The sequence below is a fragment of the Coptis chinensis genome, chromosome 7, assembly GCF_015680905.1.
Source record: "Coptis chinensis isolate HL-2020 chromosome 7, ASM1568090v1, whole genome shotgun sequence".
Lineage (NCBI taxonomy): Eukaryota > Viridiplantae > Streptophyta > Magnoliopsida > Ranunculales > Ranunculaceae > Coptis > Coptis chinensis.
In genome coordinates, this window is record NC_141462.1 from 80,782,010 (window position 1) to 80,804,318 (window position 22,309).

General features: G+C 34.2%; 1 protein-coding gene across 2 annotated transcripts; it reads right to left on the bottom strand.

Moving 5' to 3' along the window:
- Positions 1 to 6,468: 6,468 nt before the first annotated feature.
- On the bottom strand, positions 6,469 to 11,237 carry LOC147489245 (heterogeneous nuclear ribonucleoprotein Q-like). 2 transcript variants are annotated; one of them, XM_086571905.1, is made up of 9 exons: positions 11,107 to 11,237; positions 9,768 to 10,803; positions 9,572 to 9,688; positions 9,244 to 9,384; positions 8,869 to 9,042; positions 8,166 to 8,373; positions 7,900 to 8,075; positions 7,174 to 7,259; positions 6,469 to 6,735 (listed from the first exon to the last, which is right to left on the bottom strand). In XM_086571905.1, the coding sequence occupies exons 2-9, from the start codon at positions 10,173 to 10,175 to the stop codon at positions 6,585 to 6,587; spliced, it is 1,461 nt and encodes a 486-aa protein (XP_086428031.1). In that variant the 5' UTR covers positions 10,176 to 10,803; positions 11,107 to 11,237; the 3' UTR covers positions 6,469 to 6,584. The 2 variants fall into 2 exon arrangements, with proteins under 2 accessions (XP_086428031.1, XP_086428032.1); XM_086571906.1 differs by having other exon boundaries at positions 9,768 to 10,209; positions 11,107 to 11,230.
- Positions 11,238 to 22,309: the final 11,072 nt, after the last annotated feature.

Genomic DNA, 22,309 nt, shown 5'->3' on the forward strand with positions numbered 1-22,309 from the left:
TTAAACCCGTCTTTATCTATTATATTCTTTATCATTGGTTTTTACCGTTTCTTTTAAGTATTATACGTTTTAAACCCATTTTACCGTTTTAAACCCGTTTTTTTATGCCTTATTTTTTTTTCCATTTTTTACCCGATCACAAACTAAGTTTTTTTCAAATATACCGTTTTAAACCCGTACTATACTTGGTGACAATGTTTCATTGACGGAAACGTTAGGGGTATCTCAAATGATTTTCAAAACAGGGGTATCTCTAATTCACCCTACATTTGCAGAAATTACACGAGAAACTGGCGAGACCTCTCTGTTGGGAGATTTCATTAGAAAGTCACACCTCAATCTAGTTACTTTCTATCCCAAATGATTTCAACTTGGAGCTCACACCAAGGAAATCACCCACCCAAGACTTTGGTAGTTATCACAACAAACTCAAACAAGCAAAGCCACTAATTTATCATCACCCATAGCAAGCAAACAATAAATAAGGAAGTAAATATGCAAAGAGACACAAAGATTTAGGTGGTTCGGTAAATGTTACCTACATCCACACAAGAGCCAAGTTTCCTTTATAGCAAAGATTGGAGAGTTTACAAGAGATATCAAGAATCAAGAACAAGAGGCCTCACTCAAACCCTATCTCAATAGAGCTCCCACAATACCCAAGAAATGAATCTCTCAAAAAGTTGTCTCAAAACCCTAATCTATTTCCTTTATATAGGTGTACATAGAAAAAAAAAATGAGAAAAGGTTTGGGGCGAAAAATATCGACAAATCGTCGAAATTCGAAAAATTTCGAACTCTAAAGCTTGCTTTGGTGAGATCTGGAGCTTCATACGGCTCAACGGTTCCACGACCCAACAATCTCCCACTTGAACCTTCGAGATTCTACATGCACATCACATCTCAATTGTAACAACTCCATCCAATTCCAATTTACTAAAGAAACACTCGGCTCATCCATCATGGTCTTCAAGCAAGAAGACCCACCGAAGTTGAACAAAACTTCAACTTCTCAGTAGGCACGGTCTTGGTCAACATATCCGCCGGATTCTCACTCCCTTGGATCTTCTCAAGTGCCAAAACCTCATTCTCTAACAGAGATCGGATAAAATGATACCGGAGACCAATGTGCTTGGTCCTAGAATGAAAGGCGGAATTCTTAGCAAGATGTATAGCACTCTGACTGTCACTTTGTAACACACTTCTCTCTTGCTTCATCCCAAGCTCTTCCATCAATCCCTGTAACCAGATCATCTCTTTGCTTGCCTCTAACGCCACATACTGCTTACGTGGTAGACAAAGCAACAATCTTAAGAATCGAAATCCAACTCATCTGCGGTAGCACCCATCGTAAAGACATAACCAGTGGTGCTTCTTGCGATCTACTTCTCCTCTATAAAATCGGCATCCACATACCCTTGCAGGTTCACAACACCCCTTCCATAACATAGGCATTTCTCTGTAGTACCTCTCAGATATCTCAATATCCACTTCACGGCTTCCCAATGTTGCTTGCCAGGATTAGACATAAATCTACCGACGGCTCCCCTTTGCTTGGGCTATATCCGACGTGCAAACCATGGCATACATAAGACTTCCAATGGCAGAGGGCGATGGTACCTTAGCCATGAAGTTTCTTTCCTCAACAAATCTTGGGAGAGTGTTCCTTGGACAACTTGAAGTGGATCGCCAAAGGTGTGCAAACCGGTTTCGCGACTACCCATGTTGAACCTCTTCAATACCTTCTCAATATACTCGGCTTTGAGACAACTCCGAATACCTTTACGCCTATCTCTTTCCGATCCTCATCCCTAGAATGCGTTTATTTGCACCCAAGTCCTTCATAGAGAACTCACTTGCTAACTTCTCTTTCAATCTCCCAATTTCGACATATCAGAACTTGCTACTAACATATCATCAACATATAGCAACAGGATGACGTAGCTGGAGTCGAACCTCTTGAAGTAGCAACAATGGTCAGTGTGCACTTATAGTAGCCATTTCCTTGCATGAAGTTATCAAACTTCAGTACCACGCTATAGGGGCTTGCTTCAAACCATACAAGCTCTTTCCGAGCCTGCATACCATATTCTCTTTACCGCTTCTTGATGAAACCCTCCGGTTCTTTGCATGTAAATTTCCTCAACTAGGTCACCATGGAGGAAGACGGTTTTAACATCCAACCGCTTTCAAAATACAAATCTTCCGCTGCAACAATACTTTCACACCGACCGAATAGTATTCGGTTTCACCACCGGGAGAATATCTCTGTGAAGTCAACCTTTTGCTTTCTGCTGAAAACCCTGACTACTAGCCTCGCTTTGTATCTCGGGAACCATCATGTTCCTCTTTTGACTCTAAACACCCATTTGTTCGTAGAGCCTTCTTGCCCATGGATAGTTTGGCTAACTCCCACGTGCCACTAGAGATGAGGGACTTCATCTCATCTTGCATAGCAAGCTCCCACTTGCTTGCATCACTCACCTCCAATGCTTCATCATAGCATTGAGGCTTGCCACCATCAGAAAGTAGCAAGTAATTCACATAGGTGGAGGGTGGATATCTCGTACTCGGTACATGTGGCCTAGATGTCTTCCTTGGGGCACGAGGTGGAGATGGACTCGGTGGTGTAGTATCCTCATTATTCTCTGAGTCACTACCACTGTCATCCTCTGACTGTGGGGCTCCCACTATACCACGACTTACATCGAAGTCTTCCAACTCAACATACTCTGTGTCGCTCTCTGTACCCGATTCCTTGGTTTGTGTTTCATCTCTGTCCTTGTACATCACCTTCTCATTAAACACAACATCTCTACTACGAATGATTTTCCGATTTTGATCATCCCAAAAGCGATACCCAAAATCATCACCGCCATAGCCGATGAAGGTGCACTTTAGTGACTTAGCATCAAGCTTGCTTCTAGCTTGGTCACTAATGTGGACATAGGACACACAACCAAACATCTTCAAATGGGAAAGGTTCACATCCTTCCCGCTCCACAATTCCTCTGGAATCTTAAAATCCAAAGGTAATGATGGTCCTCTATTGATCAGGTAAGCTGCTGTGCTAACACTTTCTACCCAAAACTGCTTGGGCAAGCCTGCTAGTGTACGCATACACCTAGCTCTCTCTGTCAGTGTTCTATTCATTCGCTTTACAACCCCATTCTGCTGAGGTGTCCCTGGCAAAGTCTTTTCCATCTTGATGCCATTGTCAGCACAGTACTTCTTAAAACCTGAATCCTCATACTCTCCACCATTGTCGGATCTCAGCTTCTTTACTTTTAAGCTTGTCTCATTCTCAACCATGGCCTTCCAAGTCTTGAATACTTCAAATACTTCTGACTTGTGTCTCAAGAAATAGACCAACACCTTCCTAGTATGGTCATCAATGAAAGTCACAAAATATGACTTTCCGCCAAGTGAAGAGACATTAGCTGGCCCCCAGACATCTGTATGAATCAACTCAAGCCTTCTTGCTTTGGTCGACCCATTCTCTGAAAACTCACCCGCTTCGCTTTCCAAATACCGCAGTTCTCCACGAAGTCAATTTGGTCATTTGTAACTTTGGGAGTTTACCGGAAGAGTGAAGAATTTTCATTCCTTTCTCACTCATGTGACCAAGTCTGCGGTGCCAAACATTCGGATCCTCTTTTGCCATGTGCCCGCGGCAATCGACTCACAACCATGTGCGGTCATATAGAAATACCATCTTTCTTACCATTTGCAACAATCAATGAACCCTTTGAGACCTTCCAAGTATCACCGGTGAAGGCGTAACAAAAATCCTTCACTTGCCAATTGCCACGAAATCAAATTCTTCCTCAAATCCGGGCGTGTCCGGCGTCCCTCAATAACCATGACGAGTCATTCATCTTGACATGCACGCCACCCTTTGCCGACAATGTCACGAAGGTTGGTCATCACCGAAAGACCATTCCAAGGTCACCTTCCGGTGTAGTTCTCAAGGAACTCTCGATGTGAGGTAGCATGGAAAGATGTGCGGAATCAAGTACCCAAGACTCCTTCTTGTGCTCCATCGAACATATCAAAGCGTCATCTACCATCTCAACAATATTAGCTTCTTGATTCTTTTCTTGTTCTTATTAATGTTGTTGTTGTTTCTTGGTGCTTGGACAATTGGGGCTATAGTGGCGGGGCTACCACAATTATAGCACACCACTTCACTTATGTCTCGAGGTTTGTGTTCAACGCTTTGCAATTGGGGGCTTGAGATTTCGATCTCCCCACCACTTCTTCTTACCACGATTCTGTTTGAATTTCTCCCCCTACTTTCAGTGCTCAATGCCGACCCGAAGTTGACCCGAAGATGAAGGACAATCCTGTCTCCGAATTTCCTCGGTTAGTACCATACTAACAACGTGCTCAAACTTCAACTTGGTCATTCCCGCAGAGCCACTAATAGCCGCAACTGTAGCCTTCCAACTTGGAGGCATTTGTCCAAGTATCACCAAAGCTAGCACCTCATCACTAAATGTAATCTCAACCGACTCCAATTGGTCCTTAGTTTGGTTGAATTCATTTAAGTGATCCTGAAGGATGTCCCTCCGACATTCTCATACTAAATAGCTTGGTGATCAAATAGACTTTGTTCGCGGCCGAGGGTTGTTCATACATCGTAGTAAGTGCCTCCATGAGAGACTTCGCCGTCTTCTCAATCTTAATATTGAAGGCTACCGACTTCGAAAGACTCAATCGGATTGTGGCCAAGGCCTTTCTATCCTGCAAATCCCATTTGTCTTGCGGAATCTTCTCAGGCTTCTCACTTATCAACGTTTCCATCAAATCCTTTTGATAGAGAACATCCTCAATTTGCATCTTCCAATAGCCAAAGTTTGTTCCATCAAACTTCTCTATCCTATAGCTTTCTTTGTCGGTCGTCATGACTTTACTGAATCAAAACCAACGGTAGAGAACCTCTCAGAGGAATTTCCTCAAACACCTAGCCTCCAATGCTAAATGTGGAGTCTTTTCCTCACACACCCTGTAGCTCTGTTACAGTCCTGTAGCTCCAATACCACTTGTTGGGAGATTTCACTAGAAAGTCACACCTCAATCTAGTTACTTTCTATCCCAAATTATTTCAACTTGGAGCTCACACCAAGGAAATCACCCACCCAAGACTTTGGTAGTTATCACAACAAACTCAAACAAGCAAAGCCACTAATTTATCATCACTCATAGCAAGCAAACAATAAATAAGAAAGTAAATATGCAAAGAGACACAAAGATTTAAGTGGTTCGGTAAATGTTACCTACATCCACACAAGAGCCAAGTTTCCTTTATAGCAAAGATTGGAGAGTTTACAAGAAATATCAAGAATCAAGAACAAGAGGCCTCACTCAAACCCTAGCTCAATAAAGCTCCCACAATACCCAAGAAATGAATCTCTCAAAAAGTTGTCTCAAAACTCTAATCTATTTCCTTTATATAGGTGTACATAGAAAAAAAGGGGAGAAAAGGTTTGGGGCTGAAATATCGACAAATCGTTGAAATTTCAAAAAATTTCAGAACTCTAAAACTTGCTGGTGAGATACCGGAGCTTCATACGCTCAACGGTTCCACAGCCCAACACTCTCCCCTCTTGTCGATTTACAGTTAATATCCATATCACCATCACAGAATACGATACAATTTCTCACCTCCATTAATATTTTGGCAACGCTATAACATAAACATGTTATTACAAGGATTAAGGGGCTTAATCTTTCAAAACTGACGAAGTAAACATTAAAGAGACATTAGAAAGGAAGAATAGAGGAAGTTATAGGATGTATTTGCAAAATTATACATTCTTGATCGAGTACCATTTTCGACTATGATTTGTGTTACAGACGCCTCTTTGGTAAGGCTATCACTAGACGAACAAATTATTTTTCAAATCCTATCTAGATATTCCAATTATTGGTCTTGATGCTTCCTCCCAGTATTGGCCAAGTCGATATCAGGACTCAGGACAATAGCAACACTTGGACTAACAAGTTACATTCATCATACTAGCTATGATAATTTAGAACTGAAGAACAAATCGTGTAAAATTTGTCGTCCCCACCCCCACCCCCACCCCCCTTCTCCACACACGCACACAAACAACGAGAGTGCACCAAAAGGGTGATTAGGAGGGCTAGGAAACAAGTTAACTGAAATATTTCTTCTAATTAAGATTGAGATACGTGACACAAATGGTTCAACAGCAATCAATGGAAGACCTACCCATCATGGTACGTTTTTTTTTTTTTTTTTGATAGGAAAGACCTGTGTCAGAGACACACCATCATGGTACGTTGTAATAAGGCTTTCTGACTACACCAGAGAAACAGGTTCAGCGATTTAAAATTAAAGTAGGCCGGGGGAGCGGGTCAGGAGAAACTTGAAAGTCGATGCATCAGCTTTGTGGTCAAAACACTCGCCCAACAGTAAATGAAACACCAGAGAAGCTAAAGTTTCACCGAATATATATGTATATAAACTTGCATCTATCTAAGAAAAGGATTCAAGTAGATTAATGGACCCCACACACACACACACGGAAAGCTTTTATCCCTCAGTGATGTTGATACTAATACGGGCGATATTTGCGCCCTCGGACATTGTCACTGCCTTGCTTCCCACTATTCTTGCCGCTGCTACTCTTACCACCACTTCTCTGATATGAACCACCACTTCTCTGTTGTTGAGGTGGTGTGTGCAATTGTACTCCAGGCTGTTGCCTGCAATATGGAGACGAGAAAATGAACCAAATAAGATAATCGGAAACCAAATGAAACAACTACAAAAGATTGACAAACTCAATATATCAACTTTGACAACCAGAGTATTTCGGAAATTGTCAATTTTCACAACCGAAGAAATTCAGATGCAAATTCAATTTGCTAAGGTAAACACAATTTAGCAACTAAATGCAAATTCAACTTGCTAAAGAAAACTCAATTTAGCAACTTAATTTTCAGAGAACTCAATCTGCAACCCAATTAAACAACAGCAAATTTTTGACAGATGTTATATGTTATCACACACCATTGAACAGATCACTGGACCAGCCTCTCAGAGCACCACTCTTGTCTTACTACCATGGTGAGCTAAAGTTAACGAATCTGATAGACTTTCTAAATGGGAAGGTATGAACTAATAAAAGTTGTAGTGCTTACATGACATATGCGACCCTTCCATCTGGCAAAAGCATTGGCATCATTGCCATCCCAGCAGCAGTAGATCCCCCGCCATACATTAGGGGCTGCAGAACAAAAATCAAGATCAGAATGTGAGAACTTGGCCTAAACAGTTGACTAAAGTGATCTCTACAACCCCATTTTTTTAAACGCAGAAAATCGACATGACTACATCCCCTAAGAAGGCCAACCAGGTCTCTGGTGACCGGTCTACACTCTGTAAACGGTTTAAACCTATATACATGTTTAACACCTACAAGCAAAATGGCTACATCCACATCTAAGAAAACCAATTCGCTGGTGACCTGTCTACACACTGTAAACGGTTTAAACTACTCTACACCTGTAACACCTATAAGAAAAATGGCTACAATAATTTTCTGGTCATGACCTAATTTCTTTTTTCAAACATATATAATATACTGCCGGAATCAAGAGCACCTTGCAATAGCAACATAATTACCAACACACGTTTCCTTCTTTTTGTAGATAAAGCACTGTGTTAGTGATGCAATACAGCTAATGGCAGATACGTATGTCGAGGCCATGGAAAAAAGGGCTACAAAGTCCAAATGACTTGGACCAGTTGATCTTGATTGGAAATGACCAAATAAGCAAAACCCACAGCGAAATACGTATCTGCCATTGATTGTATTGCATCAGTTAGCTAAATCAAATAATTAAAAGAAAAGAAATAGGATCAACCTGTGGAATTCCAGCAGCACCATATCCCGCACCTAGACCACCATAGGCACCACCAACCAACCCATAACCTATAGGTGGCGGATAGTTTGGAAGTAGACCAGACTTCTGCAATGTTGATCCTGCATCAGACACCCGATCCGGCTGTGGCTTTGCCAAAGAGCACTCTAGGACATGACCTGCCAATATTGTTATCTACCAGGTTATTTGGAAATCAAAGAATCAAATGTAAGACATACACATGGATTAGTAAATTTGTAAACAATTACCATCTATTTCATATTTTTCAGTGTTCTTGAGTGATATCATGGCACTAGACCTCTGTGCAAAGTGCACAAAACCAATTCTATTTCCTTCCTTTCCAGATTTCGCAGAAGGCAACACTACTTTTGTGATCTCTCCATGGTGCTTGAATAGTTTTTTTAACTTATCTTGATTTATGTCTTTTGGCAAGTTCTTCACATAGACTGCCTTCACCTGCACAAGATGGAAAAAACCAAAACCCATTACTCTGACAGAATGAAATTCAGGAGACTAATTAAAAACCTCTTTAACCCACTCGAGGTGATATCCAAATAAGGTGGTAGTTTAATGTCAGTGTTTTAAAGCTGTTAGCACTGTCTAAAGGAGACAAAGCCTTGGATATATCATATCATATATGAAATTTCTAAGGGATAAATGTAAAATCAAGAAACGGCTTATTCATCCAAAACAAGACTATTTGAAATAACTCATGGTCACATTCATAGCAGTATTTGGCAAGAGGTGGAAAATTAACTCCCAAAAAACTATTATCAACTAAGCTGTTGGAGATTTCCCACCTAATTCAGCTCAGTCAGTATCACAGGTTTTAGCGAACTTAAAATAGAATAAAAGATTGCAAAATCAGGAAATCAACAACGATGGCGAAAAATATCAGTCATTGAAGGAGAATAGAAAATTGAAAAAAACGAAAAAAAATATGAGAAAAACCTGTGAAGTGGAGGTAGAATCTGCAGTCTTTGAGTCGGCCCAGCTCACAGTTGGAGCATTGTTGTCTAACTTAAATTCAGGGTTTGACATCTTCTGCCTTGCATATTCAGCACATGCACGATTATAATATTCAATGAAAGCAAATCCACGGTTGCGATTCGAGTTTTGTGGATCCTACAATAAGCAATAACAAGTAAAAACAAGCTATTAATACACATGCAGCATAATTTGTAAAACACAAGAGCTGTAAAGTGACGATGGTATACTTCTAGCAACAAAAAATAGCATTTGTAAATGAGTAATGAATAGCACTAACTTCGAATATTGAATAGCAAAGAAGTAGCCCTTAGTAAAAGACCAAAATTTCAAACTAACCTTCACCAAATCAACGACATTAACCCCAGGCCCAACATTTTGCACAACTTTCTCTAAATCTTGTTTAACCCAGCTCTTCGGAATGTTCCCAATGAACAGCCGATTCTTAACTTGAGATGCTGAACATTTGATCTTTCTACCCTGAAAATGTGTGTACAAAAATATAAACTTGTAAATGGGATAACTCTGTAAAATAAAAGATAAATTGGTTAGACAAGAATGAAAACTGTGCTTCAGACCGGTTCTTTACAATAGAAAAGAGAAAGTGTGAAGTGCTTAATATTTCTACTCGTCACATTATATGCATTGTTGTTGTGTTGTTAATTACCTTGAATTCTGTGTTATTCAGATCTCGAATAGCCTTAGAAGCCAACTCTTTACTTTTAAATGTCACAAATGCGTAACCCTTGTTCTCCCCTGAATCTTTGCCTTTCACAATCCTCACCTACATTATATGGACAGCATTATAGTTGCTACACAAAAAACAGCAAGAGCACACAACCATTAAGACAAGCATAACTTACCTCAATTATCTCTCCCACAGACTCGGAAAAGCTCCTCAAATCATCTTCAGAAGCATCATGAGGAACACCACCAACATACACCTCGGAACCATGAGGAGGAAGGGAAAGAAGTTCAGCATGTTTATGGCTTTCATCCTCATCTGCCTTGCCAGCTCTTGTCTCTTCATCACCACTAGGCTTTGGCTGTGAGGCAGCTCCATCAACACTCATAGTCTCCTCCCCCTCTTCCTCATCTTCGTCCACCTCCTCTTCAACCTCTTCCTCTTCTTCCACTTCTTCCTCTACTTCTACATACTCATACTCAGACGTTCCTTCAGAATCATTGTCACCATTAAGGTCTACTTGTTCATCAGGCTCAACTGGATTTTGCTTTTGAGATGCAGCGTTACTTGACTTTGAATTCGGCATCTTACGTAGTTAATTAGATAAATTTGCAAGACAACTGTGAAGTAAGCACAGAAGCCAGAAGCAATTGTGGGAGGATGCACAAAAATATGGAATGGTGGAAAAAAGAAAGGCCAGGAATTATTGAATAAGAATATCGATTGAACCCATGCCATGAGATACGGGTGGAATGAGTTTCAATGTGAATGATATTCAAAATGAGGGATCATAAAACGGTAATATTACTAATAAAACAAGTAAGAGAGATAACAGATTGAAAAGAAAGAGGATGATGATACTCAGTACAGGTGCTAATATGAAGAATGAACCTCTAAAATTAAAGATTAATAGGTTGGTGGTCAAGAAGTGAGATTTGCTAGTTTAACTATCTAAAGTCCGCCATAATCAATTCACGGAAAGAAGACAAAGGAGCAAGAAATCAGCACATAAGAAACGTGATAGATAATGAAGAAAGAAGTTTAATTAATCAAATACATCAAAATAATCCAAGGCGAAGTAACAAAGAAGAACAGGTCAATATCATAGAACAAGAGACAGCTGCAGCTGGTAGACAAATGATTCAATGCCATAATATTGATCCCACCAATCATTCTTCCCAAAGCAATCTTTAATAGTTTGTTTGTGGAGCCCGCTGTTATGTTTATAGTTTGTAAGTACAAATACAAACCTTGGCAACATATCATCCTTTGAATAAAGTTGTCAATCTTCTAATCCCTATCTAGCAGAGACAAACTATTTATTGCATTATAGATTATTTCCCTAGTACCAAATTGATACATCCAAAAACATAGCTTTGTCGTCTGTTCAAGTCATGGCTCCAACAAACTAATCAACAACCATAACAATAACTTTATAATAATATCACAATATGAGACAGCAATGTATTAATAATTATTATTATTATATTATAATATAATTTATTAACGAAACTTACCAGACAAGACTTTGCTTTATTAATTCTCTCTTTCGCTCTCCCGCGCTCGTTCAATGAGAACAAAAATACATTATTAGGGTTCGTGTCTTCTTATATGACGTTGGATTTTTTAAATGACTATTTTAACTAGCATTTTGGGTGCGTGAAATTGAGAACTGTCCAATTAATCAAGCCACGAAAGCAAGCTCAATAAAAGCCCAGTCCATGTAGTAAGGTTGATTTTTAAAAAGATTGCTACCAGAGCCGACTCAAAATAAATTCAACAAAATTGCAATTGAAGCCCACTAGCAAAAAGCCCATCGAGTTCCAGCATAAGCTCAGCAATTGTTGACCAATCCAATTAGAATTGAATATTATATTTACACATTTACCATTATCAAATATAACAAATTACAAATAAAATCATATTAGAACATTGTAAATAGAAAATATGAATGAGGGTAAATTTGGAAAACAAAAAATTCGGTCGTACCCCAAAAATACAGTTGCTTAGGGAGTTCTCTTCCTTAGATATATATTATAGCTATACCTTCTTCGCTCTATTTTTCAAGGCTTAACATAGTCTCCAACTTTTTGTAAATCTACTATCTATATCTTAAAAAAAAATGAATTCAAAATCCTTAGATATGGAGGATTTTTCTCTCTCCAATCAATCTATTTTGAGAGTTAGTTTTTTTCTCTCTCTATTTTTATAAACTTTATAATATGAAAGATAATCTTTTTAATAAGTTTGATATAAATAAATAAACAATCCTATCTTTGGAGTTTGGAGAGTTTGAGTATATTTCTAATTCTTATATTTGGAGAGTTTGAAAAAAATTTCTAATTTTATATATAATTGATAAAATAAAAAAAATTGCTAAAAAATAGGTGATTTGTAAAAGTTAATTTCCTATTACTGAATCAAACATTTTTAGTTTATTTCTAAAAATGATAATATATATTTAATCAAATAAAAAATTGTTAAAAAAATATGTGATTTGTAGAAAAAAATTCCTATTACAAATCATACAATTTTAGTGTCTATGATATAATAAAACAACAACTTATTTCAAATATATCCTTAACATAGTCTCAAAACATAGTTAAAAACAATTATACAAAAAATAACATCACAAAATATATAATAGAAAATTTTAAAAAAAAAAAAAGCGACAAAGCAATAATGACAAATATAAATATTTTTAAAAAATATATAATTATTGAATTAAACTAACGTCAAAAAACAAATAAATTAATACCAAACCAAAACAAATTAATGTAAATAAATTAACTAACCTCAAATAATATTTAATAACAAATGAGAATTTGATGCAAATATTTTAAAATATATAAACTAAACTAATGTAAAAGTAATTAATAGAAAATTAGAATATGGATACAACTGCATTAAACTAACCTCAAATAATAATTAAAGGAAAATCAAAACTTGGATGCAAATATATCAAACTAACATAAAAAAAAAAATGCAAAAAATTGAAAAATCGAAACTGGATGCAAATACATTGAACTAACCCTCAAAGATTAAATTAACGAAAAATCGAAAACTGGATGCAAAATGCATTGAACTAACCTCAAAGAATAATTAATTATAAATTGGAAATATGATACAAATGCGTGGGACTAATCTTAAAAAATAATTAATAGGAAATCATAAACCGGATGCAATTTATTTTAACTAATCTCAAAAAATAAAAACATAAAATGCAAATGCAAATGCATTGAACTAACCTCAAAACATAGTTGGGTTATATGTTGTGGGAATGTTTCAATAAGTATAGTTTTGCATTTAAAATGGTGTTTATCTTATCTCTTTCCGTTATGATTGAGAACTCCTTGCTATTCAAGTAACTTCAATATATATAAATTTCACCTTATTAAACAATCTCAAAAAACTTCAATCAAACTTATTTTATTAATTATAAAACAAAAAATGAAGTTGAAAGGTTTATCAAAAGTGTGTTTTTTTTTTTAATGGAGAGTGAGGTTTTCACGTTATAAGAAATTTGGTATAGTGATCAATATAATATTAATATATAATAGTTATGCATATTTGCAAATATTTTTTTAGAATAATTAATATAACAACACCCGTTCGTAGATAATCTTTGAAGATTCCACATAGTAAGTTATGCATAATTTAAATAATAATTAATGGGAAATCGAGAACTGGATAATCTTTGATGATCTCACATAGTAAATCAAGCATAATTTACTTTTTATATCATGTTTGTGCACCACAGATAGATCAGTAGAAGTTGGTATTACACACCACATTGGATAATTAAAATGAAATTGGAATCTAGATTCAAATACATAACTGAGCTCAAAAGAGTAATTAATGGAAAAATCGAAAACTTTATGCAAATGCAATAAACTAAACTCAAAAATAATTAACTAAAAATCATAAACTTGATGCAATTGTATTAAACTAACGTCGATAACTAACGGAAAATCGATGAAATTATTGAAAAAATATTTAACGGAAATGCAAATGGTATGCAAAAATACATCAAACAAACCTCATATAATAACTAATGAGAAATCGAAAAGCTAGATGCAAATGCATTGAACTAAACTCAAAAAATAATTAACATAACATCAAAACCAAATGCAATTGCATTGAACTAACCTCATAGAATAATTGGTGGGAAATCGAAACTAAATGCAAATGCATTGAAATAATCTCAAAAAAATAATTAATGGAAATCGAAAACCAAATATAATTGCATCAAACGACCTCAAATCATAAATAATCATAAACTAGATGCATATGTATTAAACTAACCTTAATGAGTTATTAATGGGAAATCGGAAAATGGACCCAAATGTAATGAACTAATTAATCTCAAAGACTAATTAACAAAACATTGAAAAATGGATGAAATGCATTGAACTAACCTAAATGAATAATTAACGAGAAATTATAAATTTGATGTAAATCGCATTGAACTAACCACAAAAAATAATTAATGGAAATCAAAAACTTGATGTAAATACATTGAACTAACCTCAAAGTACAATTAACAAAAAATCAGAAATTGGATGAAATTGCATTGAACTAACCTCAAAAATAATTAACGGAAAACCAAAAATTGAATGCAATCGCATTAAACTAAAATCGAGAGATTAACTAATGGGAAATCAAAAATTGGATGCAAATGCATTGAAATAACCTCAAAAAATAGTTAACTCGAAATCGAAGTCGGATGTAATCTATCGCATGTGACCCAAACAAAGCATAAATACTGAGTAATTAGGAACCCAAAATGAATGTGAGTTTATAAAAATGGACTCTTTACATGTATGCAAAAACGTATATAGAAATTGTAAACTATCGAACTAACCTAGAAAAATAATTGACAAAAATCGGCCGGATCTTGAGATGTATTGAACTAACCTTAAAGAGTAATTAACGGGAGATTGGAACCTGGATGCAAATGCAATGAACTAATCTCAAATACTAATTAACGAAACATTGAAAACTGGATGCAACTGTACTAAATTAACTTTAATGAATAACTAACGAAAAATTATAAAGTGGATGCAATTGCACTGAACTAACCTCAAATAATAATTAACGGGAAATCGAAAACTTGATGCAACTGCATTGAATTAACTTCAAAGAATAATTAATGAGAAATTGAAAACTGGATGCAACGTATTACATTAAACTAACCTCAAAGAATAATTAATGGAAAATAAAAAACTTGATGCAAATGTATTGAACTAATAACCCTAAAACATATTTATATTATATGTAGGGAAATAAATGTCTCGACAAATATAGTTTTGCATTTTAAGTAGTGTTTATCTTAATTCTTTTATTGTGATTGGGAATGTCTTGCTATTCAAGTAAAACTTCAATATTATCTTAATACAATGGATATTCTCACAAAACTTCTATTGTTAAACCTAGCAATAAAAAAAAAGTCGATGAATTTTATCAAGGTTTGATGATTCCTTTTTATAGAAAGTGGTGCAAGAAATTTAAATGAGTAATTAATATAATTTTTAGAATAATTTAATATAACGACACCCGTTCGTAGGACACGTTCATGTGATAAATATTTTCAAGTGGGAGTAGTGTATTCTTTGAGGATATGGAAACAATCAATCTGTTTTAGAGATTTGTACACATTAATACGTAAGCCGAGCAGTGATGATTTACCGCTAAATCACCATAAATATAATAAAACTATTATACAAGCTAAATCGAGTTTAAGATAATTTCATCTGAAAATTACGGATTAATATCCTAAACCACAAAGTGAAGAGGCTATCTCAATTTGATCCCTTAGTTTCCAAGTACTTATACACCATAATCGCTGCTCATTTACGTTATTTAGAAACTTATTTTCAATAAAAAATATATCTGATTCGAAAATTTGTCGCTAACTCACCATAAATCTAAGAAAACTATTATACAAGTTAGATCGAGTTTAAGATAATTCTATTTGAAAATTACAGTTAATATCCTAAACCACAAAGTGAAAAGGCTATCTCAATTCAATCCCTTAGTTTCCAAGTACTTATGCACCATAATCACTGCTCATTAACGATTTAGTTTATTTTTAATAAAAATCTATTCCGATTGAAAATTTGCCACTAAATTACTATAAATCTAAGAAAAAACTATTATACAAGCTAGATCAAGTTTGAGATAATTTTCTTTGAAAATTATGGATTAATATCCTAAACCACAAAGTGAAGAGGCTATCTCAATTTGATCTCTTAGTTCCCAAGTACTTATGCACCATAATCATTGCTCATTAATGTATTTTGGTTTATTTTCAATAAAATATATTACGATTCGAAAATTTGTATGTGACATTTTGTAAAAGCCTTTTAAGCACACAAAATATTTAATAGATCCCGAGCGTATGCCCGGGTCCAAAATCTAGTTCTAATACTAATTACGAAAAAAAAATGAATTCAAAATCCTTAGATATATATTATAGTTATACTTTCACCAATCAATCTATTTTTTGGAGCACTCACAGAGACTCCAGTTTTTTATAAACTCTATTACTACTTATGAAAAAGTTTGATATAAATAAATAAACAATCCCATCTAAAGTTTCACAGAGTCTCCATCTTTTCCTAAACAATATAGCTAATTACGAAAAAAAAATACTAAATTGCAAAAAACATTATTTTCAACCAAAAATGATTTTCCTAAAATCCTTACATCAAAAATAATAGTTTCCACACTAATCTCAGGTGAAGTTTAACATAACAGAGTTTATTTCTAAAAATGATAATTAAACTATAAAAGAACAAAGGAAAAAATGAATTGAGTTACTTGAACATTTACTTTATGCATTTGTTAACCACACATGTGACTGGGAAAAAAAAAAAAAAAAAATAAACTAATCACAAAATAAGTAATAGTGTATACCCAAAACAATAAAATTGTATTGTATGCACTATATATATGGCCCTAACAAATAAAGTTGGATCAATTTGAGGTGTCATCCACTGTGGGATTTAGACATTTAGTCATAGTTAAGGATTTCAAAAATCATAGGCCACAATAATTATGACATATTCTTATTAAATTTATGAATTTTATAATTTCTAATTTTAGCGGAATAACCGGATTCAGTTAAAACGGACGTTGGCTTAAATAAATCATATAACTATTGATTTAGTTAAAGTGGACGTTGGGCTTAAATAAATTATATACCAAACCAAAACAAATTACATGTGGAAAATTAAATTATACAAAAAATAACATCACAAAATATATAATAACAAATGAGAAAAAAAAAAAAAAAACCCAATAATGACAAATATTTTAAAATATATATAATACTTAAACTAATGTCAAAGATCAATTGACGAAAAATGGATGCAACTACACTGAACTAATTTCAAAAAATAAATTTGATGCAATGCACTGAACTAACCTCAAGAAATAATTAACGAAAAATCGAAAACTGGATGCAAATTCATTAAACTAACCTCAAACAATAATTAACGGGAAATCAGAAACTAGATGCAAATGCAACCTCATTGAATAATAGACGAGAAATCAGAAACTGGATGAAAATGTATTAAACTAATCTCATAAAATGATTAACGGGAAATCGAAAATTGAATGCAAATGCATTGAACTGAGCTCGAAAGAATAATTAGCATGAAATTGGAAATTAGATGCAAATGCATTAAACTGATTGCAAAAAATAATTAACAATAAATCATAAATTGGATGCAATTGCATTGAATTAACCTTAAAAAATAAATAACATAAAATCATAAATTGGATGCAAATGCATTGAACTAACCTAAAAATATAGTTGTGTTATATATTATGGGAATGTTCCGATAAGTATAGTTTTGCATTTAAAATGGTGTTTATCTTATCTTTTTTCGTATAATTGGGGACACCTTGCTATTCAAGTAACTTTAATATGAACTTCGTCTTATTAAACAATCTCACAAAACTTCAATCAAACTTCTATTATTAAACAACAAATGAAGTTGAAGGGTTTTATCAATGGCGAGTTTTTTTTTAATAGAGAGTACTCTCTATTAAAAAAAACTCGTCATAACAATTATATACAAATATTATATTGATCACTCTCTATTAATTAATATGACAGGACCCGTTCATAGATAATATTTGAAGATCCCACATAGTGAGTCAGGTATATAATTTAAAAAATAATTAATGGGAAATTGGGAACTGAATAATCTTTGATGATCCCATATAGTATATCAAACATGATTTATTTTTATGTCATGTTTGCAAGGACACTACAAATAGATAGGTAGAAAGTTGATATTACACACCACATTGGATAATTAAAATAAAATCGAAAACTATATTTAAATACATTGAACTGAGCTCAAAGAGTAATTAATGAGAAATCATAAACTTTATGCAAATGCAATAAACTAAACTAAAAATAATTGACTATAAATCGGAAATTTGATGCAACTGCATTAAACTAACGTCAGAGAATAACTAATGGGAAATTAGAAATTGGATGCAAATTCTTGAAAAATATTTAACGGGAAATCGGAAATGGTATGCAAAAATGCATCAAACAAACCTCAAATAATAATTAACTGTGAATCAGAAACTGGATGCAAATGCATTGAACTAACCTCAAAATATAATTAATAGAAAATAAAAAACCAAATACAACTGCATTGAACTAACCTCATAGAATAATTGACGGGAAATCATAAACTATATGCAAATGTATTGAAATAATCTAAAAAATAGTTAATGGGAAATCAGAAACCGGATGAAACTGCATCGAATTAACCTCAAAGCATAAATAATCATAAATCATAAACTAGATGCAGATTTCTTTAACTAACCTCAAAGAGTTATTAATGAAAAATCGGAAGCTGGATGCAAATGCAATCAACTAATCTAAAAACTAATTAACGGATATAGAAACATAAAAAAAAAAAAATGGATGCAAATGCATTAAACTAACCTCAATGAATAATTAACGGGATATCATAAATTTGATGCAATTGTGTTGGACAAACCTAAAAAAAATTTAATGGGAAATCGAAAACTTGCTGCAAATGCATTAAACAACTAACCTCAAATAACAATTAACGGGAAATCGAAAATTGGATGCAACTGCATTGAACTAACCTCAAAAATAATTAATGGAAAATCGAAAACTGGATGCAACTGTATTAAACTAAAATCATATATTAACTAACAAGCCGGGAAATCATAAATTGGATGCAATATCCTTGATGAATATTTAACGAAAAATCAGAAACTGGATGCAAATGCATTGAAATAATCTCAAATAATAGTTAACTATAAATCGGAAACTAGATGTAACTACATCGAACTACCCTCAAAACATAAATAACCGGAAATTTGAAGCTAGATGCAAACTAACTTCGAAAAATAATTAACGAAAAATCAGAAACTGGATGCAGATGTATTAAACTAACCTCAATGAATAATTAACGGGAAATTGGAACCTTAATGCAAATGCAATTAACTAATCTCAAAGAGTAATTAACGAAACATTTAAAACTAGATGGAACTACACTGAATTAACCTTAATGAATAACTAACGGAAAATCGTAAACTTGGTGCAACTGCATTGAACTAACCTCAAATAATAATTAACGGAAAATCAGAAACTTGATACAACTACATTGAATTAACCTCAAAGAATAATCAATGGAAAATCGGAAACTAGATCCAACTATATTGAACTAGCCTCAAAAAATAATTAATGTAAAATCGGAAACTTGATGCAAATACATTAAACTAACCTCGAAACATAGTTGTATTATATACAGGGAGAATATAATATCTCAACAAGTATAGTTTTACATTTTAAGTAGTGTTTATTACAATTACTTTATTATGATTGGGAATGCCTTGCTATTTAAGTAGCTTCAATATCATTTTTGCTACATTGGGCATTTTCACAAAATTTCAATCAAACTTCTATTATTAAACATAACAACAAAAATAAATCGATGAGTTTTACCAAGATTTTGTGCTTTTTTTTTATAGAGAGTGGTGCAAGAAATTTTGAACAAGTGATTTTCTCACAAAATTTCAATCAAACTTCTATCAACTTAACAAAACAGCTCGCTTTCCTGACTCGCGGTTGGGATTGAATCTAAGGGTGGATAAATCGAGGGTTACTATGCTGCCATGTGGATTGGGAATTAATTAGAGTTTTAATTGTCAAAACCCTTCGTGTTCAAACCCTTGATTATGGAAACGAACAAAGAGAAATCTTTTGGTCTTCACAATCAACCAATTGGAAAAAAATAAACCCCCTTCCTTCAAAACCCTTTAAGATTAGAGTTAGGGTTATAAGCAAATCATTTGTCTTCTTCTTCTTCTTCACAATGGCTTCGAAGAAGAAGAAGGCCCGCATGACTGCTTCACTTCTATTGAGAATACTCCCGATTATGTAAGCTTTCTTCTTTTTCTTTTTTTTTCATATCTGCGATGTTCAATGTTATTGCTAACGTTAGATGTATCTAATAATTGTAGCTAGAATAACAATTTACCATAACTCTAGCATATCGCGATAAAGTAAAATGATTCTCATATATGCAGATTTGACAAAATTATGAGGAAAAGAGATTCTGCTAATGTGGTTTTGAGGATGATAAGGTATCATTTCCATTTTCTTCTCAACATACTTTCTTACTAAAGGTTTACGCATGTGTATGGTAATTGTGCATAGCCGTTTCATAAGAGCATTGTGGTTTTGATTGGGTGAGATTGGCAAGCAAAGATAGGAATAGGTCAATGAGTGCAAGTTTTACATTCATTGCAATCTACCATAGTAATAGGCAATGGCAATAAACAATTGTTGTGCTGTGAAATTACAAATACTTTTTATGAGAGCACCATTTTGCATAAACTATAGCAAACACCAAGTAGTGAAATAATACCAGTCAAATTAAAGTGAATTGAAATAATACCAAGTAGTGAATTGAAAGAGAGCCGAGGATCCAGTTATATTGGATTGAATTAAAGTGTGAGGATCCTTTGCCATCGGTGATCGAGTTATGCGGTGTGTGGGTGACTGTTTTGTGTGTGTGTGTTTGGGGGTGGGGGTGGATGAGCAAAGGGTGGTGCAAGTAAAGACCCTTAATGCGCATTGGATGTTTGATATTGTTTCATGATGTATGGTGTTTATGTGCTACATGCCTACATTAGTGCCTTTAATTTATGCTCACCAAACATTGTGGTTTCCATTCTCATTGCAATGAAACGAAGTCACAGTTTTCAACTAGCGATTAGATCTGATCGTGCAAAATTAAGTACTATTCAACTGATTTTAGTTAGTTATTAAACCCTATGCACCAAATTTGGCAAGATAAGAGTCGTCATTAATTTTATTTTTTGGGTTCCAATATATTTCAAGTATCTAGATTGGAAAATATATTGTGATGCCTCTGTTTTTTTGAATATCTTATTGACTTTAAAATTTTTTGTATATAAGGTTCACGAAGCAAAAGAAGATGAGTTATTTTAATCATAATGGACAACCTATTGGAGAAGGTTCTACTTCATTTGTAAATGACCTAGGTTCAATGATGCGAAAAATATTGCCCAATTTCTTATGTCGGTGGTTGGATGTGCTGATCGGACAAAGGAGATGCTTTGGAAGACCATCAACATTAGTTTGTTACTCATTTAAGTTTTCTTAGGTTCATGCTTACTTAAGTTATTATATACATGAAACTATCAATGAAACCAATCCTACTTTTAATGAAACCGATATATAGATTTTAAAACGAAAGTATTATTTAACACTTCCACAGGCTCTACATAATAAATTTGTGAATAGAGTGTGAATAAACCGATATATGTTGTCTCGACATTCTTCCGGTAGATGAAGGATCGACTTCTCCCATGCTTCAAATATTTTTCGCGGCTCTCATTTGCAACGAACATGCCACTGTAGATGTAAGATAATTGTGAATAAAATTTTGTCCTCATAAGATCACCGGACATTACAAGTTACCAAGACTTGAGGGGAAAATTATGATGAGTTTATCTGAATAATGCTGTTCTTTTTAAATTGTTGATTTCGTAATGAAATTCCTCATAACATATTCTTACATGTTTCTTTTTTAGTATTAGAGTTTGAAAAATGTAATTATCCATGATAGATGATTTACGTATGGCCCCCTTACTCTATTATATATTCCTCCTATGCTTAATGACCGGTTTAAGTTGTATATATATTCCTTTGATAATTTTGGTGGAAATGAAATTTATGCGTTCTATTATATGTGTAAAATGCCCGCCCTCTCTCTTTATGGTATTATTGGCATTCTTATTGTCATTTGCTTTCTTGATCGATTTTCTTTTAACAGGCCTTTGCATTCAATAATATAAATCCCCAAGCTCCCACTCATATCCTAATTATTCCGAAAGTTAGGGATGAGTTAGAATATCTGTGACCAGTTTGTTGCACAAGAAATTCATATTCTCCATTGAACTATCAAACAAATAATATATCAACAAACAAAACAAAACTCGCTTTCTGACTCATGGCTGGGATTCCATTTGAGAGGGTATAAATCGAGGGCCACGCGGTTCTCCCACGTGGATTAGGAATTAATTAGAGTTTTAATTCTGAAAACCCTTGGTTGCAAAACCCTTGGTTCTCACTTTCGGCTTGAAACCGAAACAAAGAGAAAATCTTTTTGACCACAATCTCCATATAAT